This window comes from Spermophilus citellus (genome assembly GCF_964194105.1).
Source record: "Spermophilus citellus genome assembly, contig: SCAFFOLD_232, whole genome shotgun sequence".
Taxonomy (NCBI): Eukaryota; Metazoa; Chordata; class Mammalia; order Rodentia; family Sciuridae; genus Spermophilus; species Spermophilus citellus.
The window spans coordinates 430,001-448,349 of record NW_027672780.1 but is presented as its reverse complement, the minus strand read 5'-3'; the positions used below and the strand labels follow the sequence as shown (position 1 = coordinate 448,349).

The 18,349-nt window shown below is 40.6% G+C and overlaps 1 protein-coding gene across 1 annotated transcript in view; it reads left to right on the top strand.

Annotated features, from left to right (window-relative positions):
• Nucleotides 1-290: 290 nt before the first annotated feature.
• The window catches only part of LOC308640630 (zinc finger protein 124-like), a gene marked incomplete at its 3' end in the record, with an annotated part of 304,682 nt that continues 286,623 nt past the window's right edge, over nt 291-18,349 (top strand). Inside the window, exon 1 of the mRNA XM_081312451.1 lies at nt 291-343. Within this exon, the coding sequence (XP_081168577.1) occupies nt 341-343 (3 nt within the window). The 5' untranslated portion in view covers nt 291-340. The remainder of the gene's footprint in view (nt 344-18,349) is intronic.

Sequence of the window (18,349 nt, the reverse complement as noted above, 5' to 3'; positions counted from 1 at the left end):
GAAGCTCCTCCTGAAAAGGGCTGGCGCCAAGAATCTGTCACTCTACCCAATTTCAGCCTGTGATTGGATGATGTTAGCTGTCAGTCACGATCCAGAGGCGGGCCTGGAGGCCATCCATCCGGATCGCTGGGGGGAACTGTCCAATCAGTGTGCAGAGGGAGGGGAAGGGCGGGCTTCCGCAAGCTTGTGGGCTTTTCTTCCTCACCAACTGGGCTACTCCTGCTCCAGGCCCCGGGTTCTCTGCTCCAGGGACCCAGGTGACTGTGCTGCCAGTGTTCTCGGGGATCTCGGGTGCCCGGAGGTTCCTCCAGAGGATGCCAGGTCACCAGAGAAGCCAAAAATGGTGAGTTCGCAGAAGGTAGGCATCAGCACTTGCCTTGGAACCCGGCGGGCGGGTGAGCAGCTGAGTGGCGCGCGGAGTCGCTGCTGTCGGGTGGCCCTGGGCCCTGTCCCCTGGTTCCCTGGGTTTGAAAGGGAGGCTCAGGTCCCAGGTGTCCCCTTTGATCCCTACCTGTGGCCCACACTCACTTTTCCCAGCGTGTAGGAAGCAGGACCATAAATGCACCTTCCTTCTTTCAGTGGAGCTCCACCCAGTGGAGGTCCTCCATATTGCAGGCGCCTCCTGCCTTCTAAAAGGCCACCTTCCCTCCACCTCACAGCTCAGCCAGACATTCCTTCTTCCCACTTGTTTCAAATAGACACAGTCTGCTAATTGTCATTATCGCTTAGTGAAATATTGGAAAGAATCAATAAATCTTCCTTCCCCCCTCCCTCCCCCCTCCCTCCCCCCCTCCCTTCCTCCCTTCCCTTTGTGTTGGAATCTGGGCTGGCCTCCAATTTGTGATCCTCCTGCTTCAGCCTCCTGCTTACCTGGGGTTACAGGCCTGTGCCAATGTCCCTGGCAAGAACAACACTTTTGAAAGCATTTGTTTTCTATTTGTGAATATTATCCTTGAGGGGCAAGAATAATCACTTAACACTTCCTTGTTTTTGGTCAGAATAACTGCTTTAAAGGGAATAAGGGGGTTGTTTATAGATCCCAGGGATATGGAATCCTGGGCTACATCAATACAGTATAACTGCTCCCTTTTCTGAGAGTCCATGATGTAGAGTCACACCAGTCCTGTAGTTAGGTAAGCACACAGAGTAATAATGATGTAGGGACAAAGGAGGCAAGGCACTGAAGGTAGCTGGAAACAGTTTCATCTGGCTGCAGCCAGTCTCAGAGGGCACTGTTTTTGCTGTAATCAATCCATCCATCCCCTGAACCCTGAGTTCAGGTGGTTTCAGAATTTTATACCCAGCATGTAAGGGGAGGGGCTCAGATTTCACATTGTAATACCGGGACCCCCAAATAACTCTCAGACCACACAGTCTCATTCCAGTTGAGCCTTTATTGCTGGCCAGTGGCAGACACTCTGCTCTCGAAAGAATGAGATGGTCAGAGTGGTGCCCCTGCCTTCAGTTGGCTCCATATTTAAGCACAAAAACCACAAAAGGGAAGTTTGGGGGTTCAGGCAACATAAGCAAGCCTGAAAGTTGTGGTCAGTTAGTCTCCAGTTGGCCCTATAGATCATTCTGTGTTCTTGGGGAATTTTCATGAACAAAAGATTACAAACTGCCCCAGTCATGAGCTTTTTGAATGTCATGGCTGAGTTCACAAAGTGGAGTCACCATAGTCAAGTTGTCACATCACACACATAAAAGCAGCTTTTTCTTTCTCTGTTCTGGCCAAGTTAACCCTTCAAGGACAGCACCTGAGGAGGGGACAGCTTCTCCCCTTTCTTTCCTCCTCCACCAGCTGTTACCATGGAGCCCAGTTGGTGACTTCTCTGAAACCCAGCTCAAGGCTAGAGGCCTTGTTTGCACATTTCTACAAACTACTATACTGGATACAAGTGTGTAAAAAAACCAGTAAGGGGGAGTCCAGCACCTGGAGTGCTGATTTCTTCCAGACTAGCAGCCCAGTAAAATAGGGCAACACAAAAATAGGAAGTTTATCTACACTGAACTTTTTTGTGGACACTCTTTTGTTGACAGTCCTAAAATTAGCCATGGTGAAGATTTCTGGAGAAACCCAGCTAAAATTTTCTGTGAAAAAAGGGGATGCCACTATAATAATGTCTGATTCCCTGATTGTCCTTCATCCCCAGCTCTTTTCAGTATGATTTTCAGAAAGGATCTTGCTATGGTGCCCAGCCTGGCCTGAAAGTTGTGATCCTCCTGCCTCAGCTTCCCAATCTATTGGGTTTAAAGGCATCAACAACCCCAGCTACAGAAAATAGTTCATTTTAACCCAAAAATTAATTATCATACTAAGGAACATGGATTCAAGTTATCCTGAATGATGTGTGTGTCCCTCTCTGGAAGAGATTACATTACTTTTTTTCTTTCTTTTTCTTCTTTATGTTCTTTCTTTCTTTCCTTCCTTCCTTCCTTCCCCTCCCTCCCTCCCTCCCTCCCTCCCTTCCTTCCTTCCTTCCTTCCTTCCTTCCTTTCTTCCTCATACCAGGGATTGAACCCAGGGGCACTTAAACACTGAGCCACATCCCCAGCCCTTTTTATATTATATTTTCAGACATGATCTCACTAAGTTGCTGAGTCTGGCTTTGAATTTAGCAATCCTCCTATCTTAGCCTCTCGTGCTGCTGGGATTACAGATGTGTGCCACTGTGCCTGGCCTCCATGAACTTTTATAAAAGAAACTGTGTATCAGTGCATTAACCAATTGCATTGGTAGGAACATCAGATTGGTGGGGTACAGAAAAAACAAAGAAAATTTCTTCTGTATGTCTGTTACTTCATTGTGAGCTTTGGTAGATTTTGGAGACGTCTGGTAAGGTCAGTGATATATTCTGAGAAGTTTTGAGATTGTGGTCTGATACAGAAATTAAGATGATTGGCTATTAAAGATAATGTTTGCTCTCCATACAGAACCCTGCCTTTCCACCCTCATGGTGGTCTAGTTAGCCAAAGTCAAGTACTCTGAAGGTTCTTTGATGTAGATGCAACTGTATAGAGAACTTGAGTTCACAGCTGTAAAAATCTTGTGCTTTTTCTTTGATCTTCCTTAGGTGTAGGCACCATGTCAGATTTCTTGGGCAGAGGTTCCCTTTGGACACCTCCCAAAGTCCCATGTTCTCAGCCACTGTCCTCTCCTGGAGCTGCCACAGAGTGCCCACAACTGCCCTGTGCCTTGCAGGGTGAACAGAATTTCAGGCCCTGGGTCAGCTCCCCCTAGAGGGCAGCCTGATGTGTGGGGGGCAGGCTCTCAGGGAAGCTGCTGGGGCCCCTGGGCTAAGGAATCTCCTGGAAAAGGCCTCATCTAAACAGCTACTTCCTTGGGACCTTGTTTTCCCCAAGCTCTGTTCCCATTATTTGGAGACAGGTGGACAGTCTGTCTGTGGATGCTGGTCCTGAGGGTCAAGGTGAGCAGTGACTCCTACCCTTTTAGTCTCTCATGGTGTGAAGGAGCAAAACCTCTCCTGGAGCATAAGGACCACCCACCCCAGTGCAGAGCTGTGCAAACCTGAAAAGCCTCAGACTGGAGTCATGGTCCAGGTGCCTGGGAGGGTGATCCTGGATGCTTTCCATGAGCAAGACCAGGAGGAAGCATGTCCCAGCTGTCAGGGACCTTCCCTGCCCCTTGAGCCTGACACATCTGTGCTCCCTCAGCACCAAAGCTTTCTGTGTATCACTTTGAAATGATATGCTCACTTATCTGAGGCCCTGGTTTATTTATTCAGAGCCAAATGGGATGGACTATTATTAAAGAAGCAAGAGAGAGTTGGGTTAAAATCCACTTTTTTTTTGTTGTTAAAAATCCCAGATTACCGCCAGATACAGTGGTGCACATCTGTGACCCTTCCTGCTCCAGAGGCTGAGACAGGAGTGTTGCAAATTTGAGGACAGCCTTAGCAACTTAGCGAGGCCTTATGCAACCTGGTGAGTCTGCGTCTCAAAATAAAATATAAAAATGACTGGGGATGTGGCTCAGTAGTAATATCTCTGGCTTTAATCTCGGGGGCATAAAAAAAAATAAAAATAGAAAAAGAAAACATCTAATTGCCTAATTTACCTTTTGCTACCCCTGAGCATGTGTAGAAAGTTTGTAAGATTCAGATTTGTCTTTTCAGTGGTTTCAAATTAAAATCCAACCCTCGATTCCAAAATACCGCGTAAGATACAGAGAAACTCTGTCTTGCATTATTGCTGCAGAATTTGAGTCCAATTCTACAAAAATAGTGGTGGATAAATTTATGAATGTGATTTCATGGAAACTTGTATCTGTCCTTCACAAGGTGATGAATTTGACAAAGGACGACAGTTTTTCACTGTTGTTGTCTGAACTTGGCAGGTTCATGCTAACTGTGTGGTTTTTTGTTATCAGGAATGGAACCCAGAGGTGCTTAACCACCAGCCCCTTTTAGATTCTTTGTTTTGAGACAGAGTCTTGCTACATCTTCTAGGGCCTCAGACTCCTGAACCACTGGGGTTACAGGTATGCACCATCACACCCGTCTTCATTGTAAATTTTAAGGACAATTTTGGCAATAGCTTGAATACCCAACTGTAATCATTTAATCACTGAATATCAGTGAAAGAGTAAATGACACCTGTTTCCTGCAAAGGAGAGATCCATGTGTCTAAATAAGGGTGCTGATCCCCTCACCATGTCACCTAATTCCTGTTCCCTCCCAACTGCCTCCTCGTAGGGCCACCCCTTTGGGAGCTAGCCTTTTAGCTTACGAAATTTGGGAGTAACATAAATGCTCTCTCTATTCTCTCTGTCTTGTACAACATTTTGGCTGGTCTTAGATACAGTTTACTATTTCCAATTTTTTGAAGAGTATTTTTTGTTGTGGCTGTAGTTGGACACCATACCTATTTATTTATTTTTATGTGGTGCTGAGGATCAAACCTAGGGCCTCTCATGTGCTAGGCAAGCAGTCTACTGCTGAGCCAGAATCCCAACCCAACTATTTAAATTTTTAGATGTAGTTTTTCTTAAGTTTACCTCCAAAATACAGTAAACCGTGCCCTAAATTTCACAGAATTTACTGAAACACTCAGTGTTTTTTCAGAGAGTTTAGATCATGGGAACATTCAGTCTTCTTTGTGAGAAAGTGTGGTGTCTTTCCACTGATTTTGTTGTGTTTTTATGCCTCTAATTGTGTGCCTTTTGTATTATAATCATTGTTATCTCTCATTACATGTATTTTACCAAGCACTACTCTCCAGCCCAAGAGAATGAGTATTGTAGACTGTTGTTTATTTATTTGCTTACTTATTGAGTGCTGGGAATTGATACCATGGACTTGCTCATGCTTAGTTATCTCCCAGAAATGAATTTCAATTTCTGAGCAATGTTCTGGAGGTGGGCAGGTGTTTTACTGGGGAATAAACCTACAGGCACTTGACCACTGAGCACATCCTCAGCCCTTCTTATTTATTTATTTATTTATTTATTTATTTTTATTTTGTATACTTGTAGATGGATAGAATACCTTTATTTTATTTATTTTTCTGTGGTGCTGAGGATCATACCCAGTGCCTCACACATGTTAGCAAGTGGTGTGCCACTCAGCTACAGTCCCAGACCCCCTTGTTATTTTTGATGAAGACCAGTCTCACTAAATTTCTGAGTGTCTTGCTATGTTGCTGAGACAGGCCTCAAACTTTTGCCATTTTCCTGCCTTGACCTCCCTAGAGGCTGAAATTACAGGTGCACACCACTACACCAGCAGTTGGAATGAGTTTTAAAGACTTATTATCCAATTTCTTTCCAGATAAAAATAGTATTGAAAATCAGTTTTCTTGATTTTGTTCATACTTTTGAAATTTGTAACTATGACTCTTCATAAACTTTGTTTTTATGAGCAATTTTAGGCTTACATAGTTTTAGTCAGTGTTCTCTAGAGGAAAAGTATCAAGAGGAAGTATGATTATCAAAGGGGATTCATTAGATTGGCCTACTTGACCTGAAGGTGCATGTCCACAGTGGCCATCTGCAGGCTGGAGAGCATGAGAAGAAGTAGCTGCAGAGTCCCAGAGGCTGAAGCCTCAGAAAAAGGGGGATCAATGGTGCTGCCCTAGTCCAGACCAAAGATTCTGGAAACTCACTAGAGAATCACTGGCAGAGTCCACTTTGGGAGAGTGAAGAATTTTGTTCCACCCAAGACAGCGTCCTATTGGATGGTGCTGCCTAGCTTAAGGAGGTTCTCCAGTTTGGCTCACTATCCCATATGCCCATCATTTGTAGACACACCCTCATGGACACACCCAGAAGCTCATTAATCATCGGCATCCTTTAATTCAATCAAGGTGACAATTAAATGTGCCATTACACATAGTATCAAATACACCTTCTCTCCAGCTGATAGTCTCTACTGTTTTCAACATATTGCATTGGTGTAGGGTGTTTGTTAGTTACTAAACCAGTGTTGAACATTTGATAAAGAGAATGGATGAAGCAACATTTAGGATAAGCCAAAGTTCATCCTTTACTTTAGGGTTCCTCTTCCTTGTGATGTGATTGTGTGTGTCACGTCGTATACAAGATAATGTCATACAGAAGAGTTTCACTGCTCTGGGAATCCTGTGTTCCACCTGTTCATCACTCCTCCTCATTCCTTCCTCCCTCTCTGCTCCCTAAGTCCCTGGCACCCATCAGTTCTGCTAGTGCATCTATAATGTTGTCTTTTCCAGAATGTTCTTGACTTGGAATCTTACTGCACTTGGCCATTTCAAACTGGCTTCTCTCACTTACCAGTCTGCCTTTAAGGGTGCTGTATCTTTCCAGGCTGCAGAGCTCATTTTCTGGGTGATGCTCTTTGGTGTGGTTAAACTTCAGCTTGTCCATTCAGTATTGAAAGGTGCATCTTCCTTGCATCTAGTTTTGGGCCGTTGTGGATATGGCTGCTGTAGTCACTGCAGTGAGGATTCCTGTGCCCATAATTTTCACATCATTTGCGTAGGCATTTTTTTTTGCATTTATGATTAAATTTTGCATTTATGATTATGAGCATCATTCATAGTTTTCTTTTCTATTTAATACTTTTCTTCATCTATTTAATTTGGATAATATGGTAACTTAAGCCTCAGAAACACTTAGGAGGTGTTAACTCCGCTTTTTTGTCCTGAAAAAAAAAAGGAGAAAACTGGTGGCAGTTCATGTGTATCTCATGGAAGCTTGTTTGAGATGTCAGAGCCTTGCCTTGCCTTTTTAGGAAGTAATTAGTTATTGAGTCTTTTTTTTTCCAGCAACCATGGGCTCATCTATTTTGTGCATTTCCCCTTGTGTGTAAGTTGTAGGAGCTTGTCTTTCTCAGAGAAATGGTCCAGTTTCTGCAAGTTGTGTAATTTATGTCAAGCGCATTTATGATAATCTTGAAGTCCCAATGCATTGTTGACGATGACACTTTTAAGTCTGTTAGTAGGTTTTCAGTCCTCATTTTTTTCTTTAATATTATTGTATATTTTACACTTTTTATTTCTTTTTATGTGGCAGTGAGGATTGAACCCAGTTTCTCCCAAGCACTAGGCAAGCACTCTTCCACTGAGCCACAACCCCAGTCCCTGTCCTCTGAATTCTTAGCCTTTTGTCAGTTAATCAGTGATGCTGATGTTCATGAAGAACTTGATTTTGCAGACTGCGGATTTCCTGATTGTGGTTTCACCAACACCTTCTGTGTTACCTACCTGTGGTCAATTTAGGTTTACCTTGCTCTTCTTTCTCTGGTTTTCATTGGTTGCTTTTAGCTCTTCTTTTCTGGAATGTGTGTTGGATGACTTAGATACCAATACAGCACCACCTCTGGTGTTCTCTATGAATTTCCTATGATGGACTTTTACATTTTTTTCTTTTAAAATGGTCACCTTTTCTTTTGAGTCACCTCTTTGTCCTGTGTCTGTTTAGAGCCCTGTGTTTCATGCCCCTTTCCCTGGAGGCTTTTTTTTTTTTTTTTTTGTAAGAGAGAGTGAGAGAGGAGAGAGAGAGAGAGAGAGAGAGAGAGAGAGAATTTTTAATATTTATTTTTTAGTTCTCAGCAGACACAATATCTTTGTTGGTATGTGGTGCTGAGGATCGAACCCGGGCCACACGCATGCCAGGCGCGCTACCGCTTGAGCCACATCCCCAGCCCCCCCCTGGAGGCTTTTCAGCTTTTTTTTTTCTCTTGGGTCACCTCTTTGTCCTGTGTCTGGTCAGAGCCCTGTGTTTTATGTCCCCTTCCCTGGAGGCTTTTCAGCTTCTTATGATCTTATTTCTGCTTTAGCTCTCATGTTCTTTGAGCATACATGGGATTTCACTGGTGGTGCACTTGTAGGGGTATGGTTTATGTCCTGTCGCGTGTTGCTGTGATCATGAGACCTCAGTGTGCTTCCTGTTTGGTTGAAGGTCCATGCAGCCCTCCTGTCTGCATCATTGTCCTGACAGAGTTGGGCTGATGTCTCCGAGTGTAATTGTGGATTCTTCATTGTTTGGGGTGTTTCTGTATGGTTTCAGTCCTTGAGTTTGCTTCTGTGTAAGTGGCAAGGACATTTTCTTTGTCTGTTCTATCACTGTGCAGACATCATAGCATGCTTACAGATGTGAGTGGTGGCCTCTTTCACACACAAACTGGGTGGGATAGTTCAGAATTCTGGGCTACAAACTTGTTGCTTTACCACACTCTGGAAGAGCTTCTGCCTTAGGTTTGTTTGCACCACCATTGCTATAGGCACAATGAATCTCTTTCACAACAGACAATCATTGCATATGTGGCCCAACCTTGATCAAAATGTCCTGGAACAGAACATTGGTATGTGTCTCATGAATGCATATTATGGTAGTGAACCGGCTACTGTTAAGAAGAGTTTGACAATCAATGGATATTCATTGTTGCTGTGAGACTTAGAAAAGTAGTGCCTGCTGTTTATTAAGAAGATTGTTTTGAGAGTTATAAAACATTGTAAGGCTGTTGTTTGGACAAGGTGACATTTTTGGTTTTTTTTTTTTTTTTTTTTAGAGAGAGAAGAGAATTTTTTTTTTAATATTTATTTTTTAGTATTCGGCAGACACAACATCTTTGTTTGTATGTGGTACTGAGGATCGAACCCGGGCCACACGCATGCCAGGCGAGCGCGCTACTGCTTGAGCCACATCTCCAGCCCATGGTGACATTTTTAGGTCATTGAGTTCTTTGTTTTTTTTTTTCATGTTTTTAATTGGTTTTATTGGTTTTTATTTTATTACAAAGCTCTTGACATATCGTAGTTCATACATTAGATTCAAGTGGGTTATGAACTCCCATTTTTATCCCAATTAGAGATTGCAGAATCACATCGGTTACACATCCACGTTTTTACATGATGCCATATTAGTGACTGCTGTATTCTGCTACCTTTCCTATCCTCTACTATTCCCCCTCCCATCCCCTCCCATCTTCTCTCTCTACCCCATCTACTACAATTCATTTCTCTCCTTGTTTTGTTTTTTTTTTCCCATTCCCCTCACAACCTCTTATATGTAATTTTGTATAACAATTGTGGTCTCCTTCCATTTCCATGCAGTTTCCCTTTTCTCTCCCTTTCCCTCCCTCCTCATGTCTCTGTTTAATGTTAGTCTTTTCCTCCTGCTCTTCCTCCCTGCTCTGTTCTTAGTTGCTCTCTTTATATCTCTTTATATCAAAGAAGACATTTGGCATTTGTTTTTTAGGGATTGGCTAGCTTCACTTAGCATAATCTGCTCTAATGCCATCCATTTCCCTGCAAATTCCATGATTTTGTCATTTTTTAGTGTTGCGTAATACTCCGTTGTGTATAAATGCCACATTTTTTTTATCCATTCATCTATTGAAGGGCATCTGGGTTTGTTCCACAGTCTAGCTATTGTGAACTGTGCTGCTATGAACATCGATGTGGCAGTATCCCTGTAGTATGCTCTTTTAAGGTCTTCAGGGAATAGTCCGAGAAGGGCAATAGCTGGGTCAAATGGTGGTTCCATTAGCAGCTTTCCCAGGAATCTCCATACAGCTTTCCAAATTGGCCGCACCAATTTGCAGTCCCACCAGCAATGTATAAGAGTACCCCTTTCCCCACATCCTCACCAGCACTTGTTGTTTGACTTCATAATGGCTGCCAATCTTACTGGAGTGAGATGGTATCTTAGGGTGGTTTTGATTTGCATTTTTCTGACTGCTAGAGATGGTGAGCATTTTTTCATGTACTTGTTGATTGATTGTATGTCCTCCTCTAAGAAGTGTCTCTTCATGTCTTTGGCCCATTTGTTGATTGGGTTATTTTTTTTAAGAGAGGGGGGGGAGAGAGAGAGAGAGAGAGAGAGAGAGAGAGAGAGAGAGAAGAGTTTTAATATTTATTTATTTTAATTCTCAGCGGACACAACATTTTTGTTTGTATGTGGTGCTGAGGATCGAACCCGGGCCGCACGCACACCAGGCGGGCGTACTACCACTTGAGCCACATCCCCAGCCCTTATTTGTTTTCTTATTGTTAATTTTTTTGAGTTTCCCAGCACCATTTGTTGAAGATGCTATCCTTCCTCCATTGCATGCTTTTAGCCCCTTTATCAAATATTAGCCCCTTTATCAAATATAAGATAGTTGTAATTTTGTGGATTAGTCTCTGTGTCCTCTATTCTGTACAATTCATCCACCCGCTTGTTTTGGTACCAGTACCATGCTGTTTTTGTTACTATTGCTCTGTAGTATAGTTCAAACTCTGGTATCGCTATACCGCCTGACTCACACTTCCTGCTTAGAATTGCTTTTGCTATTCTGGGTCTTTTGTTTTTCCATATGAATTTCATAATTGCTTTATCTCTTTCTACAAGAAATGCCCTTGGAATTTTGATTGGCATTGCATTGAACCTATAGAGAACTTTGGGTAATATTTCCATTTTGAAGATGTTAGTTCTTCATATCCATGAACAGGGTATATTTTTCCATCTTCTAAGGTCTTCTTCTATTTCTCTCTTTAGGGTTCTGTAGTTTCCATTGTATAAATCTTTCACCTCTTTTGTTAGGTTGATTCCCAAGTATTTTATTTTATTTTATTTTATTTTTTGAGGATATTGTGAATGGGGTGGTTGTCCTCATTTCCATTTCAGAAGATTTGGCACTGATATACAGGAATGCCTTTGATTTATGCGTGTTGATTTTATATGCTGCCTCTTTGGTGAATTCATTTATTAACTCTAGTAGTTTCTTTGTAGACCCTTTTGGGTCTGTTAGATATATTATCATATCATCCACAAATAGTGATAATTTAAGTTCTTCTTTTCCTATTTTTATGCCTTTAATTTCTTTCATCTGTCTAATTGCTCTGGCCAGTGTTTTGAGAAGTATATTGAATAGAAGTGGTGATAGAGGGCATCCCTGTCTTGTTCCAGATTTTAGAGGGAATGCCTTCAGTTTTTCTCCATTCAGAATAATGCTAGCCTGAGGTTTAGCATATATAGCTTTTGCAATGTTGATGTAAGATCCTGTTATCCCTAGTTTTTCTAGTATTTTGAACATAAAGGGATGTTGTACTTTGCCGAATGCTTTTTCTGCATCTATCGAGATGATCATGTGGTTCTTATCTTTAAGTCTATTGATGTGGTGAATAATATTTATTGATTTCCGTATATTGACCTGCCTTGCATCCCAGGGATGAATCCTACTTGATCATGGTGCACTATTTTTTTGATATGCTTTTGTATTCAATTCACCAGGATTTTATTGAGGATTTTTGCATCTATGTTCATTAGAGATATTGGTCTGTAGTTTTCTTTCTTTGAAGTATCTTTGTCTGGTTTTGGTATCAGGGTGATGTTGGTCTCATACAATGAATTTGGAAGATCTTCTTCTTTTTCTGTTTCTTGAAATAACTTGAAAAATATTGGTATTAATTCTTCTTTGAAGGTTTTGTAAAACTACACTATATATCCATCTGTTCCAGGGCTTTTTTGGTTGGTAGTCTTTTGATGGCTTCTTGTATTTCCACCTTTGTCATTGGTCTGTTTAAATTGTGTGTATCTTCCTGACTCAATCTGGGCAAATCATATGACTTAAGAAATTTATTGATATCTTCACTATCTTCTATTTTATTGGAATACAGGTTTCAAAATAATTTCTAATTGTCTTCTGTATTTCTGTATCATCTGTTGTGATATTGCCTTTTTCATCCCATATGTTGGTAATTTGAGTTCTGTCTCTTCTTCTCTTCATTATTATGGCTAAGGGTCTGTTGATCTTATTTATTTTTTCAAAGAACCAACTTTTAGTTTTATCAATTTTTCAATGTTTTTTTTTTTTTTCAATTTTGTTGATTTCCGTTCTGATTTTAATTATTTCTTGCCTTCTGGTACATTTTCTGTTGCTTTGCTCTTCCTTTTCTAGGGTTTTGAGATGAAGTGTGAGTTCATTTATTTGTTGGTTTTTTCTTTTTTTGAGGAATGACCTCCAGGCAATGAATTTCCCTCTTAAAACTGCTTTTATTGTGTCCCATAGATTCCAATATGTTGTGTCTGTATTTTCATATATCTCTAAGAATTTTTTGATTTCCTCCTTTATGTCTTCTGTAACCCATTGATCATTCAGTAACATATTGTTCATTTTCCAGGTGATGCAGGATTTTTCCAGCCTTCTTTTATCATTGACTTCCAGTTGCATTCCATTATGATCAGATAAGATGCATGGTATTATCTCCACCCCTTTATATTTACTAAGCGTTGCCCTATGGCATAATATATGGTCTATCTTTGAGAAGGATCCATGTGCTGCTGAGAAGAACGTGTATCCACTTGATGATGGTTGATATATTCTATATATTTCGGTTAAGACTAGGTTATCAATTTTGTTATTGAGTTCTATAGTTTCTTTATTCAGCTTTTGTCTGGTGGATCTGTCCGATGGAGAGAGCGGTGTGTTGAAGTTACCGATAATTATTGTGTTGTGGTCTATTTGACTCTTGAACTTGAGGAGAGTTTGTTTTATGAACGTTGCAGCACCATTGTTTGGTGCATACATATTGATATTTGTTATGTCTTGTTGGTGGATGGTTCATTTTAACAGTGTATAGTGGCCTTCTTTATCCCTTTTGATTAACTTAGGTTTGAAATTGATTTTATTCTATATGGGTATGGCCACTCCTGCTTGCTTCTGAGGACCATGTGAATGGTATGATTTTTCCCAGCCTTTCACTTTCAACCTGTGTATGTCTTTTCCTATCATATGAGTCTCCTGAAGGCAGCATATTGTTCGATTCGTTTTTTTAATCCAGGTTACTAGCCTTTGTCTCTTGATTGGTGAATTTAAGCCATTAACGTTTAAGGTTACTATTGATAGATTGTTTGTAATTCCAGACATGCTTATTTATTTATTTATTTTAATATGACTCGTTTTTCCTTTTTGGTTATACTTTATTGTTCTTCCGTTTACTGGGGTACCTCCCAAAGTTAGTTTTGGGTCCTGTTTTTCAATTCCTCTTCCTGTAGTGTTTTGCTCAGAATGCCTTGCAGTGTTGGTTTTCTGGCTGTGAATTCTTTTAACTTTTGTTTATCATGAAATATTTTAATTTCATTGTCAAATCTGAAGCTTAATTTTTCTGCATACAGTATTCTTGGTTGGAATCCATTATTTTTCAGTGTTTGAACTATGTTGTTCCAGGATCTTCTTGCTTTCAACGTCTGTGATGAAAAATCAGCCGTCAACCTAATTGGTTTACCCCTGTATGTAATCTGCCTTCTTTCTCTCATAGCTTTTAATATTCTCTCCTTGTTCTGTATGTTGGATATCTTCATAATTATGTTCTTGGAGTTGGTCTATTAGGGTATTGTATGTTTGGGGTCCTGTAGGCTTCCAGGATTTGGCAATCCTTTCCATCTTTCATATCTGGGAAGTTTTCTAGGATTCTTTCATTCAATAGGTTGTTCATTCCTTTGGTTTGAATCTCTATACCTTCTTCTATCCTGATGACTCTCAATTTTTTTTTATAACATCCCATATTTCTTGGATAGATTGCTGGTGATTTTTTAGCATCCTTTCTGTGTTGACTATATTCTTCTCAAGTTGATACACTTTGTCTTCATTATCTGATGTTCTGATTTCTATTTGATCTAGTCTATTTGTAATATTCTCATTTGAATTTTTAATTTGGTTTATGGTTTCCTGCATTTCTAGGATTACTGTTTGATTTTTTTTTTTAATCTCTATCTCCTGGTATAGGTCATTCGTTGCCGTTTGAATTTGCCTATTTAATTCATTTTCAAAGTATACTTTAATTGTTTGGACTTGCTGTCTAAAGTCTTCTCTAAGATTCCGTTCCATCTGAATTAGGTATGCATTGAGTTCTTTCTCTGTCCATTTTTCTGAAGCCTCTAGGTACTCCTGTGAATTTAAGCTTTCCAGTATTGTTTGTAATCCTTTTTTCCCTTGTTTTTTCATGGTGCTCACATTGCTTTCCAACTCTGTTTGACTGCTGTGTTTCTGTTTTCTTCTTTAAAGTTGTTTTGGTTTTCATAGTTCCAATATCTCTCCTTTGTGTTAGGAGACAATGTTTAGAGATGTTGGGTTTAATTGTGCTTTATGGTAAATTCATTAGTTTCATTAGAGGCCTACAGAATTTGATGGCATGTATAGAATTGAGTTTTGAACTTAGGATTTTATGATGAGGTCGGGCGCTTTGATGGTATGGAGGTTAGTATATGTTAGCTTCCTTGGGGGGTTGCTCAGATGCAGGCGGATAGTAACAAGAGAATAGACAGGAGTACTTGGGGGTAGTTAAGGGCTTAGTCAGACTATGGACTGATTCGTAGTATTCATCTATTTGCATTAAGTAAGTTGTATGTAATATGGGTGGTCGTGCTTAAGAGGAAAGATGGGGAAAAAGTAAGGAAGCAAACCAAGAAAGAGAGAGGGACAGAGGAAAGAAAGAGAAAATAATAGAATAGAAAAGGAAATGATAATAAAAAAATAATAAAATGCAGTAAAATAGAAATTATATTTAAAAAAATCATAGTATAATTGTAGAAAAGAAAAAAAAATTAAAATTAAAAAAAATTAAAAGAAAAAGGGACACTGTTAAGCTTCTATTTTCTTCGCTTCCAGTAGGTGGTGCTGTGCCTTCCGGGCCAAGATTCTGTCCTCTGGCTATAGGAAACAGTCCATGTGAGGCCGCTCCCTCCTCCCCCCACTGGTGTCTCTCAAAACCTGTTAGCTTAGGTTAATTCCTGGTTTCTAGTCCCCTGGCTTCTCCTGTCTGCCGGGTCTATCCCCGTGTGGTACCTCTCGGCAGTTCAAACTACGCTCTGTGCCTGCAGTTTCCTGGACGTGGAGTGCGGCTTTTGGGAACCGGCACCTTATTGTTTTGATTTTCTCCGCTAGCCTCTCCTCCTAGAGCTGGCAAAACAGGTATTGTTTTCTCTGCTGTTGGGAGGGAGGAGTTGGGGGTCAGGTGCCTTTGCCTTTACCCCATGCCTCTACTCACATTCACTCTGTTAATCACACCCCCAGAAAGCCAGGGAGAGATTTTATGTGATTACCCCACTGTATGGAAAATGGTTTTAATGTCACAGACCTGTTCTATCACTGAATGAGATGCGATGAGTCAAAAACTGGCGATGGTGATGTCAGCTCTCCAAAATGGTGGCCGCTGGCTTCCTCGGTGGTCTGACCAGTGTGGAGGACAGGACTGGACTGCTTCCTTCCCCTGTCTCAAACCCAGAATTCAGCACTGAGCACAGTGAGGGCACAGCCAGAAGGCGCCCACAGAATCAGGAGCACTGTATCTCTGCGTTGCTAGCTTGCCATTTCCTGGCGAGCGCCGCAGTCTCTAGCAGTGGGGCAAGTCGCTGAATAAGCAGCTTGAATCTCCGTGCAGACAAATCGCTCACGGTTGAGCCCCAGTAACCGATCCTCGGGAGATGGAAATCCTTCCTCTAGGTTTTGGTGCACCCCAGTTTTGCTGGAAATTCCTAACAAGATAGCTTTTGGCTGTTCTAACTCATCACTCACCCGCACAGTGACACAGTACATGGGGGTGATGCACTCCATCCGCCTCCATCTTCCAAGTCCTCATTGATTTATTTCTAAGACACATGCCATCATTTTACTTACCCCATTCTGCTTTGACAGTAACCACAAGAAACTATCAAATTGTTGTGTTTATTAATAAATAAATTAAATTAACCAAATAGAGAACTCATGTATGTTTTAGTCATTTAATAGTAAGCTAGTTGACTATATTTGTTCTGGAGTAAAGCACCTGCAAACTGCTATTTGTTCTTAGTGTAATCACACAGAATGAGCTCAATCTCCAGTTAACATATTGTGACCACCTGTGTGAAATGTTGTCTATGAAGGAATCTCCTTAGTGACCCCATGCCCAGAGGGTGGGAGTGGGGGCTGGTTCTAGGCAATTCTTTAAGTATGGAACAATAGGTTTTCAGAGGAAACAAGACATCAGTAAATACCATGTTGCCTATATTAACAATGTAGATACAGGGAGCCACTGTAGTTGGCAGAATCTCTCTCAAATGCTTATTTTCAGGATTCCTCCATTTTTCTACTCATCACCTTTCTTTTCTAAAGATAAGTACTATCAGAAGTGCTTATATTAGCTCTGTACCACACAGGACGTTTCTAGGACATGTAATAGAGGGGCAACCATTAAAGAAGTTAGGAGTGATCTGGGAGCCTGTCTTACTTCCTGTGAACTCACCAAAGGAAGGGTATAAATCACTATGATGTTTGCCTTATGTGTAGCCAATTTCTAGTGTAGGAATGGGTGTAAGAAATTGAATGCAGTAAAGATTTGATGGACCAAATCATGGAATTAATCAGGAGGCCAGGGAATCATGTGAACATCATGCATGTTGAGTGCAGATTTCTCATGCTGTCATTCTCTCCTGGCCTCCACTATATATTTGTGGGATATTTCAGATCTCAGTGACCTTTTAGGATGTGGCTGTGAACTTCACCAAGGAGGAGTGGGCTTTTCTGGATGCTTCCCAGAAGAACCTTTACAGAGATGTGATGCTGGAAGTCCTCAGAAACCTGGCTTCTATAGGTAATAATGATGGTTTATTTTGGTCATTTATGTAGAAGGTGAAAAGGAAATCAGTTGGTAAATTATTGAAGCATAAATGGCACCTACAATTTGGCAAAGCATTTCTAGCACCTAAATATTCATAAAGGTTGTTATGTTCTCTCATTTTAGGAAACAAGTGGGAAGACAAGACCACTAAAGTTCAGATTGAAAACTCTGGAAACAACCTAAGGTAACTCTACTCACAAGCGGAATTTTTGAAGGAATTCAGAACTGTCATATAATTTTTAAAGCAAACCAACCGAAGAAGTATGCATAACTTGAAATGTATTTATTTTTTTAATATTTTTTTTTACCAGAAATATATACTTATCTGTAACAGGTATTCAGTCTTTTCAAAGTATTTGACAAGCAAAAAGTAGTATGAATTGCATATGTGAATATCACTATATGAATACTAGCCACAGAGAAGCTGTGTTGCAAAGGATTGTTTCCTTTCAATCTCTTTATTTTCAGGCAGCTTTAACAAGTCAGAAAATCTAGCCTTTACCTGATGTTGGTAGAAATGTAAAGACCTATAAATAAATAGAAAATTGTGAATGAGTTAGGTATCAATTATGTGCTGGTCACTTCTTCTTCAAAGAAGTCCTATGGTAAACTTCAAACTTTCCCCACAGAGTAGTGTGGGGAAACCTTCAAATAGATTCCAATTCTTAATCAAACAAAGAAAAATTTTAATAGAGTAAATCCATGTGACTTCATTATGTGTGCAAAAGATTTCATATGTCCTTCATTCCTTCATAGGCACATCACATCTCACTCTGGACACAAATACTACAAGCATGAGGAATGTGAAGAGAAGCCATGTGAATTTAAACAATATAGGAAATCTCTGGTTTCTCTCAAAAGTGTTCACACACAAATGTTGTTACAAACTGGAGATAGACCATATGAACGTACAGTATGTGGGATAGTCATCAGTTGTTCCAATGACATTCAAAGAAATGAAGAAACTCATACTGGGTGGCAACCCTATGAATGTCAACAATGTGGTGAAGCCTCTTCTTCTCTCCTAGGTGTTCAAAGACACATGATAACACACAGTGGAGGTAAACCTTTGCAATGTGAGGTATGTGGGAAAGCCTTTCATTTCTCCTCTTTATTTAGAAGACATGAAAGAACTCATTCTGGAGAGAAACTCTATGAATGTAAACAAGATGGTCAAACCTTTATCTCACACAGAAGTCTTCAAAAGCACAGGATCACACAAACAAGGAATGCACATTTCAAATGTAAGGTATGTGGGAAAGACTTTGCTTAT